The 15,509-nt window shown below is 35.5% G+C and overlaps 1 protein-coding gene across 12 annotated transcripts in view; it reads left to right on the forward strand.

The window, feature by feature from the left end:
* The window catches only part of ADGRL3 (adhesion G protein-coupled receptor L3), a 936,369-nt gene that overhangs the window by 772,605 nt on the left and 148,255 nt on the right, over positions 1 to 15,509 (forward strand). For 7 of the 12 annotated variants that reach the window (XM_070292434.1, XM_069593110.1, XM_069593111.1 and 4 more), the window contains one exon: positions 970 to 1,008. The exons of the other annotated variants lie outside the window; for them this stretch is intronic. In XM_070292434.1, coding sequence (XP_070148535.1) covers positions 970 to 1,008 — 39 coding nt within the window. The remainder of the gene's footprint in view (positions 1 to 969; positions 1,009 to 15,509) is intronic. 12 annotated transcript variants of the gene reach the window in all.

Genomic DNA, 15,509 nt, shown 5'->3' on the forward strand with positions numbered 1-15,509 from the left:
TGGGAGAGTATTAGCCACACTAAAGGTATCAGAGTAACTGCTTCTTAAAAATGGGTAGTTTTCTCCTTCAACAATCAAGGCTACTGAAGGAAAAAAAATACTAGAAGAGGAGGAAAACTATAATCTAATTTATAAAATTTGCAGTCATTTATTTAAACTGAATAAATATATGTATTAATTATTCATTTTATCACCAGGAAAAAAATATTTGGTACTGAATATGAGTTGCTGTTAATCTTTTTCCCAGAAAAACATCATTCTGTATGTAAACAAATAAACAAGTCTTGCTACTCTACAAACGTTTCTAAAATATGTAAAATCTTTTGGTCAAAACCATTAAAAGAAATTCTTCAAGAAATAAAAACAGAGATAAATCAGAAGATTAATCACATTCTTTTAATCAGAAATTACTTATCTCTTGGTATTTGTCTCTTAGAATCAATGAGTCAAATGAATATGCATTTCTATTTTATCAATAAATAGAACTTTTTATATGTATGAACAAATGGTTTGTGGTACATATTAACTATCTAAATTATCTTTAAACCACAGACAATTTACTATCTTTAAAAAAAATGGGTTTCAAATTCTTGACATAATTTACTTACTTCACACGTCTTCATCTGTGGCCCACAAGTTAATAACTAACCTCATATGAAATGAATCATGTCAAAAAAATAAAGTATATTGATTTTTACTAACTTCTACTAAATTTATTCTAAAATTTCTTTCCATCATTAACAGCTTTATACCATCCAGTTATCACTTGGGTTCTGGAAAAGTATTGGTTACTATTTTTCAAGCCAATGCTGACATTTTGCTGCTGCTTAGCTGTCATTCTCTTCTAAGAAGTAGTGCACAACAAAATAAGGTGTTTGTGTAGATGTGTTCTTTTATTTTTCTTGTTTTCTTCTGTCACTAATTTGTTTTTTCTATTCTGTGTTTAATCTGCTGTCTTAATGGATTCAGCTTCAGAAAAGAGAGCGCTCTTGCAGAGCCTATGTCCAGGTACTTTCTGCGTTTTTATAAATGTGTTAAGTTGTTAAATTATCTCTGTTGGCAATAGCTTGTATGGGAATCTGACAGAAAGATGATAACGTATTGAACTTGAAGAATTTCAGGGAGGGCATAGAGGGTGGGAATGGAAAGCTATATGAAAGGGCATGTGCTAAAAAGAAATTTGACAGTGATAGTGCTCTTTCATACAAGAAGATCATAGACTAGCAAAGAGATGCAACTTCGGTGTGAGAATTTTGATCATCATTGAAAGGTGAGTTGGATATAATATATAAATCTCCAATTTCTTCAGAGGGGGCTATGAAAACATTTCATTCATATATTGATCTAGTTAATATTTGAGTAACAAGTCATCCAGAAATGACAATCAAATGAGACAACAGTTCCAGGATACTTGGAATGTTATACTTCTGTACCAAATTGATCAAGACATGCTGTAATGGTTTTATTCTTTCACTCATTATAAGCACATGAATCCCAAAGTGAATGTTTCAATTAACATGTTGTAATTTGTTTCTAAGCAGGATTTTTTAAAAAAAAGAGTTTCTATGTTTATGAGTTCTTGTGGAAAGGAATCCCTGAAGCAAACTTCACAGTTATTTTTAGAAGGAAAAGAAGGGCGTGGATGTCAGAAGATAGGAGAGAGAAGAGAGGAGAGAGGTGAAGGAAAGAACAAAGGAAGGGAGGCAAGGTCAAATGACAAAATAATTTAGTAATGACTTCACTCTGCTTGATTCAAGGTAAATCAATCCATGGGTTGCCAGAGTCAGTGCCTCACCGTCAGTAGCACACTCTTCCGGAAGGATATTGGGCAAGAGTTAGTTTTATGGAGACAACTCAAAACAAAGCAAAGGAAATTAGGGATTTCCTTATAAAGCTAGCAGATCCAGTTTTCTAGGGTAAAGTGAGCTGGGTTAGAGGGTTGTGATTGGCTCCTTGACAGTCATTTCCCATAAATGCAGGTTTAGATTTGTGATATGGGCCCAGCTACTGAGGCAGCTTCCATTCTGTGGGTTCCAATATACAAGTTAACTTTATCAGAAGGAAGAAAAATATGAAACTGTGTAGCTGTAAATTTTATTCCCTATGTGGATATATCAGCATGTTTAAAAGGGAAGGTCAACTACATTTGTAAAGAAGGATGTCCTCAAGACCCAAGTTACTATTTCTCACATTGGTAATCCAGAAGTTAAACTGTATCCGTTTATTCACAATAAGGGCATTGTGTGAGACAGTCATTTAAAAGGGGGGAAAAATCTGCATAACAGAGGTTAGGAAGAAAACCTTTTAATTTGTATTTTTTCTTACAAAATAATGAACCGTTGTATATAAGAAACTGTTCAGGTTTTTATAATATTTTGGAAAAGAAATTACTTTGGGAGGTTTATGTATATAGACTTCTTAGTGTGTGCAATAGATAGAAAAAATGAAGTACTCTTCAGAATTGAAAGCTGAGGATCATTTTTGAGCAATATTAGGATTGTTTTTGATTACAATCTATGTTATTCTTTAATGGGGCCTTGGAAATAATTAGACTTAGCCTTTCAATATTTAAATCTATGAAATGCATGGTCATTCAAATAAGAATCTCTGATGGAAAATTAATAGCACAGTTTATTCAATGGCTGATTTCCTGTTGTTATAATTGACTGGCTATGAATAAATGTTTCAGCTATTGACCAAACATCTGATAAGACCAAATACAAACAGAATATTGGTGAAGTGGAAATGCTCTGCTTGCTAATACATGACATTATTTCTATTCCTTTTGTATAGATCATTATTCTGTGAAATTCTAGACTGAATAATACCTAAATCTTTAGTCTATTTGGCTTTTAAAGGTATGTTCTCTATTATTTCTATGTTCAGAGCACATTCTAAGCTACCTATGAAATAGGAATGAAATATGCTAGAAAGGTTTTTTGCACTAAATTTGAAAAAAAATTTATTTAAATATACTTAATTTTTTTTCCTTTCCATGGGCACATATTCTTCTAGATATGATTTTGACCATCTAAATACATTTAGCATTTAATTATTTAGAAGTACAGTGTCTATTTTATGAATTATCTAGATCCATTCATTACTTCTTGCTTCCCACTTTTTATTTCACACACACACACAGTAACAGTGAAATCTGGACTGTCAATAGTCAGCTATGATAACTGATCTATAAGTGAGCAATTAAAAGTCAGTTGCTTTGATTTTTTAAAATAATATATGAATCACCTAAAACTTATTATGCTTTTATATCAAGAATTTTAATGAAAATAAAAAAAACTAAGTCCAATATATTTTATTTTTCATTATTCAGTTGCAATTTTAGATTACCCTAAAAATTTTGTTGACTATTAAAATATAGGTATTCACATATGTCAAATTAAAATATCATTACCATATCCCAGACACAATGCATATATTCATTTAGAAGAGGGTTTTAAGTTTTATTCCAGAGAAGACAAGTAAGGCTTGTGTTCCATATGCATATTAAGTAGTTACCATATATATTATTACCAGGAGGGCCCATAGAGGTGAAGATGAGTGAATTGAAATCTGGAGATCCAATGACTGGAACTAGGTCACACAGCTGACACTGATGGCACTAATGCTTCTATCCTGGTGCATCCAGTGCTTCTTCAACACCATGCTTAAGAATAACAGTGATGTATTATGAAGAATAAATCATTTATTAGGCATTGTGACCATCACTGTGAAAAGCATTTTGCATAAATTTTTATTTCATATTCTTTTGAAGGAACTATTAAAATTTACTGACATTCATTTTTTTCCATTTTAAATGCTTTAAAAGCAGAACATTTTCCTAGTTAAGAAATATGTTTTGATTTTTATGGCAGTTTCCTTTGTCCTCCAAATCCCATAGGTGGTGTGGACTCCCTGGAGGCTCATAGTCAATCTTGCTTGATGGTAATAGAGTCTGCCTGCCAATGTAGGAGATGTGGGAGATGGGGGTTCAATACCTGGGTCATAAAGATCCCCTGGAGGAGAAAATGGCAACCTACTCCAGTATTCTTGCTTGGAAAATCCCATGGAGAGGGGAGCCTTCCAGGCTACAGTCCATGGGGTTGCAAAGAGCTGGACACAACTGAATGACTGGGCACACATGCATCGTTATTGATGTGAATCTTTTGAGTCATTCTTTGGAAACCACTATTACTTGCATAGTTAGGCCAAGAACTGATTTAACAATTAGTAAATAGCTACAATTTTTTTTTTAAAGACACAAATCTGGTTTCTTCTCTTCTTCCCATCCTTCCTTCCATTTTTCATTTTTTTAAAAGGTAGATAGTCTATGTCTTAAGTCTTACAAAGTATTTGAAATAAGCTCTCTTTTTATTAGATTTTACTTATTTTATTTTATTTGGACTTAAAGTTTACTCATTTATTTATTTTGTTTGTTTCACCTTCATTATTCACTAAAAATCTGTATCCTAGGTATATCATCACTGTAAAAGCAATCTCAGCTTCAACTGTTAAAAAAAAAAAACTCACACAGTAGTTAACAAAAACATTCAAGAATTACTAGTTGAGCACATGTGCGCAATAATCTTCTCAGTACTGGGAAAACAGCAGGGCCCACAACAGGTCAAAATGCCTGTTCACTCTCATAGGGTGAAATATCTAGTAGCAGAATATAAACAGTACATATATGGTATGTGAGATGATAATAAATGTTATGGAGAAAAACAGAGCAAGAAATGCATCACTGAGGTGAGGTGACATTTGAGAAAAACTCTGAAGAGGTGAACTGTGAAGATATGTAGGAAAATGCATTCTAGCAAAGAAAACAGAAAGTTTCTGAGGTAGAAATATGCCTGTGTTGTCTAGGAAGCCAATGCAACTGGAATGAAGTGAAAGAGAAAAGGATGACAGGACATCAAGGGCCCAGATCTGATAGACCTTTGTAAGGACTTCAGCTTTTATTCATAGACAGATAAGAAACCACTCCAGGTTTCTGAGCAGAGGGATGACATGGTCTGATACATTTTAAAATTAGAAAATAGATGATAGCAGGGAAAGTAAGGGCTGAAACAGGGTAACCATTTGGGCAATAACAACTACTTAAAATAGGATATGAGTATGGGATGCTCAAATAATTTTTCTGGTTAAAGTTTTTTTTTTTTTCAAAGCGGAACAAATAGGATTTACTGTGTGGATCACAATAAATATGGAAAATTCTGAAAGAGATGGGAATACCAGACCACCTGACCTGCCTCTTGAGAAGCCTGTATACAGGTCAGGAAGCAACAATTAGAACTGGACATGGAACAAGACTGGTTCCAAATAGGAAAAGGAGTATGTCAAGGCTATATATTGTCACCCTGCTTTTTTAACTTTTATGCAGATTACATCATGAGAAACACTGGGCTGGATGAAGTGCGAGCTGGAATCAAGATTGCCAGGAGAAATATCAATAACCTCAGATATGCAGATGACACCACCCTTATGGTAGAAAGTGAAGAAGAACTAAAGAGCCTCTTGATGAAAGTGAAAGAGGAGAGTGAAAAAGTTGGCTTAAAGCTCAACATTCAGAAAACGAAGATCATGGCATCTGGTCCCATCACTTCATGGCAAATAGATAGGGAAACAGTGGAAACAGTGGCTCACTTTATTTTTGAGGGCTCCGAAATCACTGCAGATGGTGATTGCAGCCATGAAATTAAAAGATGCTTACTCCTTGGAAGGAAAGTTATGACCAACCTAGACAGCATATTAAAAAGCAGAGATATTACTTTGTCAACAAAGGTCTGTCTAGTCAAGGCTATGTTTTTTCCAGTGGTCATGTATGGATGTGAGAGTTGGACTATAAAGAAAGCTGAATGCCAAAGAATTGATGCTTTTGAACTGTGGTGTTGGAGAAGACTCTTGAGAGTCCCTTGGACTGCAAGGAGATCCAACCATTCCATCCTAAAGGAGATCAGTCCTGAGTGTTCACTGGAAGGACTGATGTTGAAACTGAAACTCCAATACTCTGGCCACCTGATGCGAAGAGCTGACTTATTGGAAAAGACCCTGTTTCTGGGAAAGATTAAGGGCAGGAGGAGAAGGGGACAAAAGAGGATGAGATGGTTGGATGGCGTCACTGACTCAATGGACATGGGTTTGGGTGGACTCTAGGAGTTGGTGATGGACAGGGAGGGCTGTGTGCTGTGGTTCATGGAGTCACAAAGAGTTGGACATGACTGAGCACCTGAACTGAATTGAAGGGATTGTAAGGTGAAGTGTCTGGAAAAGAGAGATGATGGAGTGACCCACAGTGTTTTGCCTGAGCAACTGGGAGAATGAATTTGCCCTTTACTGAAATGGTCTATCTGTGACCAATTTGAGAGGAACATGAAAAGAACTTCACTGAGAAGTATGTTAAGTTTCTTATCAGATGCAATATTGATGGTAAATTTGCAGTTTAGGTATATGAGCTTAAAATTTAGCTGAACGGTCAGGCTAGAAGTAATCATTTAGTAATGTTTCAAAAACCAGTCAACCCTAAAGGAAATCAATCCTGAATGTTCATTAGAAGACTGATGCTGAAACTTAAGCTCCAGTACTTCAGCCACTTGAGGCGAAGGGCCAACTCATTAGAAAAGACCCTGATTCTGGGAAAGATTGAAGCCAGGAGGAAAAGGGCATGACAGTAAATGGGATGTGATGGCCTCTCTGATTCAACGAACATGAGTTTAAGCAAGCTCCAGGAGATAGTGAAGGACAGGGAAGCCTGGCATGCTGCAGTCCTTGGGAACACAAAGAGTTGGACATGACTGAGCCACTGGAAAACAACAAAAGCAAAAGCAATGTTTCACTTAGAGTGGCATTTTCAGTCAACGTTTCATTTCCTAGATGAGTTTATCAAGGAAATGAGTATAGAGAGGAGAGAATCTAGAGCTGAGACCCGGGACACTGTCATATGATGACATCCGGGAGAGGAAGAGTAACCAGCAGCAGAGACTAAAGAACACCTTAAGAAGGAGGAGGGTCTGAAGAGAATGGCATCCAGGAGTCAGCTCAAGTTCTTATCTCACACAAAAGAAAAGGATGTCAGGTGCTGCTGAAACTGCTCGGAAACACAAATACAGCTTTTCAGTGATAAAAGTAATGTCAACATTTGATGAATTTTAAAAGATTCTAAAGCCTGGATACATAAACATTTCTACCTATTGCTTTCTTTTTTTTTTTTTTTTTTTTTGGTCTTTAATACATACTTTCTGTGAACCAAAGTTGCTACTTGCACCTTTGACAGAGTGAAAATTGAATTATGCCAGTTTTACTTGTGTGCCTTTGGTGGATGAGACAAGAAAAGATTCTAACCTCCATTTATACTGCTAGGAAAAAATTAATGAGTATTTTCAAGTTCCTTGTTTGGTCACTTAATTGGCTGTGTGACAAAGAGCTCCGTGGTGCATGTCAAACAAGTTTTTGAGTCTTCTAATGATTTGTGCTTTGCTTGACTTGTGATACTATTCTTTGTGGCCTGTCAGGCTGGATATCCTTGTTAAAGTGGCTAGAATAAATTGCCTAGTGGTGTGCATACAATGTAGTATATTAACTACAGCAACGGGGAGTACTTTTAGCAGCTCTTTCAAGAGATTTCGATGTTTGCCCATAAGCATCAAAGCCAACTCAAACTTTCATTTAATATAATTAAAAGGACATCTGAAAGTAGTTTGAATCGCACCAGGTTCTTGAGGTTTGGTAACCCTTTGTTAAAACACTATGAACTTAATATATTTCACAGCTTGATAAATCTGCACTTGATTTGTGTAAGAGAGAAAATATAAATCTGCACCCTGCATGTTTCTGGTGCCCTGAACCTATTGCTAAAAGACACTGAGATCAAAGAAAGTGACTTCCATGTAAAAGTAGTTTTCTTTAGATAAAGAAGATATAAGAATTCTTTTTTATACATTGTAGTCATTAAATACTGTTGTAAAGCAATTGCTGAATCAAAAGATAGTAAAACCATATGTAATATAAGCAGTGTAAATTATACAGACTATTATTTAAGATCTTGGATAGGTCAGTTCATAAATCTAATGATGTGAAAACCTCCAAAGGATAGAGACAGATGTTGATGATGGACTTTCTGCTTTGACGTGCAAAGAACATCATTTTGGGAATCTCTCAAAATCCCCATGGCTAGTGTGTCAGATCAGGCAGAGATGGCTGCTTTACAAAGTTATTTCCAACTCTTCCATTTTGCACATTTCCTATAAATCAACAAAATGTTCCTGTTTTCATATATATATATATATATATATAGCTAGAATATATATATATGGTTTATATATGGAATATATATATAGAATATGTATAAATATATACATATATAGAATATATATAAATATTTATATAGACTACACATATAGAATATATATATATGGTTCATAAATGCTTCCAACTCTTCCATTTTGCACATTTCCTATAAATCAACAAAATGTTCCTGTTTTCATATATATATATAGCTAGAATATATATATATATGGTTTATGTGTATGGAATATATATATAGAATATATATAAATATATACATATATAGAATATATATAAATATTTATATAGAATACACATATATATGGTTCATAAATGCTTCAGGAAGTAATTCTAATAAGGGTGGGAGTAAAAGGCCTTTTATTTCTATATAAAATGCTTTCACCTAAAACAAAAGTATTTTCTCACATTTTTTTCACCAAATTTTATTCTCTCTTTTCTTATAACTTCTTGATTAAAGCCTGGATCATTATTTAATTGTAAAATTGTTCATTTAAAGTCCATTCTGGTGCATCATTGCTTTCTGAACATGAGTTTACCTTCAGAGAAGTTTTAAATACATATAACATAAATATATATTATTTCTATGCAAACATAAGAGAGTACACATCAATTTACCTTACTATGTGTCTTTAAAGCCTTATGATCATATACCTAATGAGAAGACCAAAAATACACTTGAAATAGCATTAGAGATTTAAAATCCTACTTTCTGAACCTATCATTAGCATTTCTGGTGCAGGTTAGAAAAGAAATGGAAGCTTTAAGGTGTCATTTGCAGTAAAATAATTGCCTAATGACTTGGAACCAAACAAATGATTTTTTAATACTACTCCCATCAGAATTATAATTTTTATATTTTCACTTATCTCATGTATGAATTTTGTACAGTCAGTAGTCACAGAAACTTAACTATGGTAACTTAAACTGGGACTTTATTTTCATAAATAAAAAGGAAATGTAGTTGAAGCAGTTCAAGATTAGTATGAACACTCCATTTCAGAGACCAAGGCTTCATCTGTTTTTCTGCTATATTGTCTTTAGCACCTGGGCTTATCTTCAAAATGACAAGATGCTTACTTAGCATCCAATCATCACTTCATGCTAATTTCTATACACAGAGAAGGACAGTAAACTATTCATTTCTGTTACAACTTTCCAAAAATCTCACCCAATTACATTTAATCATTTCCCCTACTCCTAACTGTATCCCTTGGCTGTTCAGTTTACATAAGTAAATTCTTCTTTGATAGATACAGTTTTGCAGCTGGGCATAGTGTCCAATGATTCTGTGTCTAAAACAAGAGAATTATTGGGAAATAGTATTCTTAGATGAAATAAAAAATACTTTTTTTCATATTTGATGGTACATATTGATATATTCATCCAGTTTTGATGTGATATCTGCCAGAGAGTTATGACGATACAATACCAATGGTTACTTTTAAATCCTAAGTAGAGATTAAAATGTCCTTTTGATTGTTATAGTCTGAAGGCAATCATTTTTGTTTAAAGGGGAAAAAAAAGTTTATTTCAAATTATTTCCAGATGGCATTTCTTTCTTTATAAGTACTTTTCTGAATGGCTAATATAGGTATATGTTAGAAAATTCAGAAAGTAGAATAATAGATATGTCTCCTTCCCACTCAGGCCACTGCACTGCTAACTCCAGTGCATGCCACTGACATTGTGGCCTATTTCAGTGGTGTCCCCTCGGAGTAGAATGGTGCAAGCAGCCCTGCCTCTCTCCCCAGTAATTCATATCTCCTTCCTCAAAACAATTACTGTATCAACCTCTTAAATATCTTACCAGGGAAGACTAGTTTTGCTCACATCCATATTTTTATAATGTGTCTTTATAAATCTTGTCATACAATCACTAAACAGTGTTTGTTCTCCTTGCCTATGACTAGGATGTTGAGAGTAGCTGTGGCAAACTCACGTTATGTGGTAGCATTCCACCACTGAAAGAATAAACATATACTGATGATGAAAGGCAGTCTTGTGTAACAGTTTATACCAATAAAACAAGTTTATCAGTAGGAAACTAGTTGAATAAAATGCTACAAGAATCCCTTAGAAGAATTGGAGTAGCTCTCGTAGTCAACAAAAGAGTCTGAAATGCAGTACTTGGGTGTAATCTGAAAAATGACAGAATGGCCTCTCTCCATTTCTAAGGCCAACCATTTAACATCACAGCAATCCACGTCTATGTCCCAACAACTAACACTAAAGAAACTGAAGTTGATCAGTTCTATGAAGATATACAAGACCTTCTAGAACTAACATCAAACAAAAATGTACTTTTCATCATAGGGGATTGCAGTGTAAAAGTAGGAAGTCAAGAGATACCTGGGTGACAGGTAAGTTTTACCGTGGAGTACAAAATGAAGCAGGGCAAAGGCTAACAGAGTTTTTTCAAGAGAACACACTGGTCATAGCAAACTTCCTCTTCCAACAACACAAGAGACAACTTTACACATGGACGTCATCAGATGGTCAATACCCAAATCAGGTTAATTATATTCTTTGCAGCTGAAGGAGGAAAGGTTCTATACAATTAGCAAAAATAAGACCTGGAGCTGACTGGCTCAAATCATGAGCTCCTTATTGCAAAATTCAGTCTTAAATTGAAGAACATAGGGAAAACCACTAGGCCATTCAGGTGTGTCCTTAATCAAATCCCTTATGATTATATAGATGAGGTGACTAATAGATTCAAGGGGCTAGATCTGGTAGAGAATGCCTGAAGAACTATGGGCAGAGCTTCATCACATTATACAAAGGCAGTAACCAAAACCATCCCAAAGAAAATTAAATGGAGGAAGACAAATTGGTTGTTTGAGCTGAGAAAAGAAGAGAAGCTGAGAAAAGAGAAGCAAAACCAAAGGAAAGAGGAAAAGATATAACCAACTGAATGAAGAGTTCCGGAGAATAGCAAGGACAGATATGAAAGCCTTTTTAATTGAACAGTGCAAAGAAGGCAGAGGCAAGCAAAGAATAGGAAAGACAAGAGGTCTTTTAAAGAAAATTGAAGATACCAAGGAAACATTTCATGCAAAGACAGGCACAATAAAGGACAGAAATAGCAAGGACATAACAGAAGTTGAAGAGATTAAGAACAGGTGACAAGAATACATAGAACTATACAAAAAAAAATTCCTTAATGACCTGGATAACCACATGGTGTGGTTACTCACCTAAAGTCAGACACCCTGGAGTGTGATGTCAAGTGTGCCTTATGAAGCATTACTATGAAAAAAAGCTAGTGGAGGTGATGAAATTCCAGCTGAGCTATTTCAATTCCTAAAAGATGATCTGTGAAAGTGCTGCACTCAGTATGTCAGCAAATTTAGAAAAGTCAGCAGTGGCCACAGGACTGGAAAATGAATGCAATGATACAGAAGTTTTGAACATTCTTGGTTCGTGGATAAAGCAAGTGGATTCCAGAAAGATATCTACTTCTGTTGCATTGACTACACTCAAAGCCTTTGATTATGTGGATCACAACAAACTGGAAAATTTTCAAAAGAGATGGGAATACCAGACCACCTTTCCTGCCTCTTGAGAAACCTGTATGCAGGTCAAGAAGCAAGAGTTAGAACTGGACATGGAACAACAGACTAGTTCAGAGTTTAAAAAAAGAATACATCAAAGCTGCATATTGTCACCCTGCTCATTTAACATATCCAGAATACATAAATGCCAGGTTGAAAGTTGGAATCAAGATTGCTAGGAGAAATAGCAACAACCTTAGATAGGAGGATAATACCACTCTAATGACCTAAAGCTAAGAGGAGCTAAAGAGTCTCTTCATGTGGTAAAAGAGGAGAGTGAAAAACTAGCTTAAATTAAACATTCAAAAAAACTAAGATCTTGATATCCAGTCCCATCACGCCACTTCATGGCAAATAGAAGGGGAACAAGTGGAAACAGTGAAAGATTTTATCCTCTTGGGTTCTAGAATCACTGAAGATGGTGACTGCAGGCATGACATTAGAAGATGCTTGCTGCTTGGAAGCAAAGCTATGACAAACCTAGTGTGTGCGTGCTACTCGCTTCAATCATGTCTGACTCTTTGTGACTCTCTGGACTGTAGCCTTCCAGGCTCCTCTATCCATGGCATTCTCCAGGCAAGAATTCTGAGATGGGTTGCCATTTCCTCCTACAGGGGATCTTCCTGACTCAGTAATCAAACCGATGTCTCTTATATCTCCTCTACTGGCAGATATGTTCTTTAGTTCTAGCACCACCCAGAAAGCTCCTAGACAAATCTAAACAGCATATTAAAAAGCAGAGACATCACTGTGCCAACAGAGGTCCATGTAGTCAAAGCTATGGTTTTTCTTGTAGTTATGTACAGATATGAGAATTGGACCATAAAGAAGACTCAGTGCTGAAGAATCGATGCTTTCCAATTGTGGTATGGAGAATACTCTTGACAGTCTCTTGGACAGCAAGGGGATAAAACCAATACATCCTCAAGGAAATCAACCCTGAATATTCATCAGAAGGACTGATGCTGAAGCTGTAGCTCCAATACTCTGGCCACCTGATTAGAGGAGCTGACTCATTGGAAAAGACTCTGATGCTGGGAAAGACTGAGGGCAGGAGGAGATCAGAGCAACAGAGGATGAGATGGTTGCATGACATCACTGACTCAATGGACATGAGTTTGAGCAAGCTCTGAGAGATAGTGAAGGGCAGGGAAGTCCATGGGTTCGCAAAGAGTTGGAAACTTCTTAGCTACTGAACAACAGAAACAACATTTCCACTGCAGTAGAAATTCTCAAAACACTTCTCTACATCACTGTCACCAGCCCCTCTCCTTATACTGTCTCTTAATTTCATCTCATCAGACTCTGCCCTTGCTACCTTACTGCAGTTGTACTAGTTGAGGTCATTAATGATTTCATGCTGATGAACTCAGTAGTCAAATGTCAATTAACTGTACTTAACCAGTCAGAAGACACAGTTGATTTCTTTGTCTTCCTTAATACTCTATCCTGAAGAAAACTCATTCTCTTGATTTGCTTCCTCTTGATGCTTCTTTGCAGTCTCCTTTCTCCACTCCTTTTCTTCTAAATCCATGGGTTTGGGTGCCTCTTAGCTCAGTTGGCTCTTGTTTGCTGTTTGTTCTGACAGTCTGATGTGATCTAGTTGATTTAAATGGCACCTATGTGCCTTAGACTCATAGATGTTATCTACAGCACAGACCTTTTTTGTGAACTCCAAAATTAGCTTGAAGGTAACTTTTCAAGTCTTTACTTTTCTTAAAATAGACATCAAATTCATAACTGAATTTCCAATCTTCACCTGAAAACTAGTTTTATGTGCAGTGTTCACCTACTCAGTTGATTTAGTTCACCCCCGCCACTTCCTGCTTTCTAAATAAAGCTCCAAACATGGGCCTCTTTAAGATTTTGAAATACGCAAAGCATATCTCCACTTGTTGAATTGCATTCTGTTTGGTCACCCTTTGGGAATACCTCCTCCAAATATCTACATGGATAACTCGCTCAGCAACTTTGTCTTTTTTTAAATCATTACGTTTTACTTACATCCTAAGTAAAATCAAAAGCCACCCTGTCCCCAACCCTACCCCTAACTCTGAGTCCCCCATAATGTATATTTTCCTTTTATTTTACGTGATAGGTAGATAGATGATTGGTAGGAAGGCCTGATTTACTCCTTGTCTGTTTGGTTAATGTTGTATTTAAGCTTGACATTCTCATGGAGCTGTTCTAATACAAAGCTTGTACTTCGTGTTTCCACTATTATAATGCTTGTCATGCTGTATTTTACTTGTTTAATTCCTTGGCTTCACTATATTGTTATCACTTTGAAGGAAGGAAGAATAACTATCTCTCTTTGCAGTATCTCAGTTAAAGGCACTTAATTAATATTTGTTGAATGAATGTTGAGTAAGCAAAAAGTTAATGGCAACCCACTCCAGTATTCTTTCCTGGAGAATCTCCATGGGCAGAGAAGCCTAGCAGGCTACATCCATAGGGTTACAAAGAGTTGGACATGACTGACTGAAGGGACTTAGCACAATTTCTATAACACAACATAGATGTGACAGCATTCAATCACTTAATTCAGAGAAGGCAATGGCACCCCACTCCAGTACTCTTGCCTGGAAAATTCCATGGTTGGAGGAGCCTGTTAGGCTGCAGTCCATGGGGTCATGAAGGTCAGACACGACTGAGCGACTTCACTTTGACTTTTCACTTTCATGCATTGGAGAAGGAAATGGCAACCCACTCCAGTGTTCTTGCCTAGAGAATCCCAGGAATGGGAGAGCCTGGTGGGCTGCTGTCTATGGGGTCACACAGAGTCGGACACGACTAAAGTGACTTAGCAGCAGCAGCAATCATTTAATTTTATATAAGACTTAAAAATAATACAGTCAGTTACAGATTGTTAAATACATTTTTAAATAACAAGGAGTTTCTTGAAGAGGCAGAGTCTTATTTTGTAAAATTTCTGTTTTATCTTGTTCTACTATTAAAGGTTCTTATTGCTATATTCAGGTCAGTTGTGTTATACAATCATTTTTATTAAGACTTGAAAATGCCAACACTTCTCTGTAATATAAAAGGGAGTTCAGAGATTAGTGGTTTTTATATGCTTAGTAATATTAAATAACAGTGATTATTAAAAGAATCTTAAGTTTATTGATCAGATGTGTAAATATCAGTCACTCAGCTTGACTTCTAATAAAAAAACTTTAAGTTTAAAACTGTTTTGAAGACTTCTAATATTTGACCTTTAAAATTTTGATTTGAATCAATGTCTAAAGGTAGATTGGAGTACAATGTGACCTATTCAGGAGTGATGTTAAACTTTTGCTCTATTTTATTTTATTCTCAAATGACAAACTTATTACAAAGTCAAAAATGAAGAGTTGAAGTTTTTTTTTAATTTTAATTATAAAAAAATTAAATTTTATAATTTTAATTATAAATCAATGTAAGTTATATATTATATATATATAGATGTATATATATACATCTATATATATAGAGAGAGAGTCAGAAAGCAAGAAATTGGAGCAGAGAAGATTTGAAGACTTATTTTTCTTTCTCTGCATAGCCTGAGATTTATGCATGGCATATGTTAAACATGGAGAATGAAATGGCAACCCACTCCAGTATTCTAGCTTGGAAAATCCCATGGGCAGAGGAGCCTAGCAGGCTACAGTCCCT

This window comes from Ovis canadensis, chromosome 6 (genome assembly GCF_042477335.2).
Source record: "Ovis canadensis isolate MfBH-ARS-UI-01 breed Bighorn chromosome 6, ARS-UI_OviCan_v2, whole genome shotgun sequence".
Lineage (NCBI taxonomy): Eukaryota > Metazoa > Chordata > Mammalia > Artiodactyla > Bovidae > Ovis > Ovis canadensis.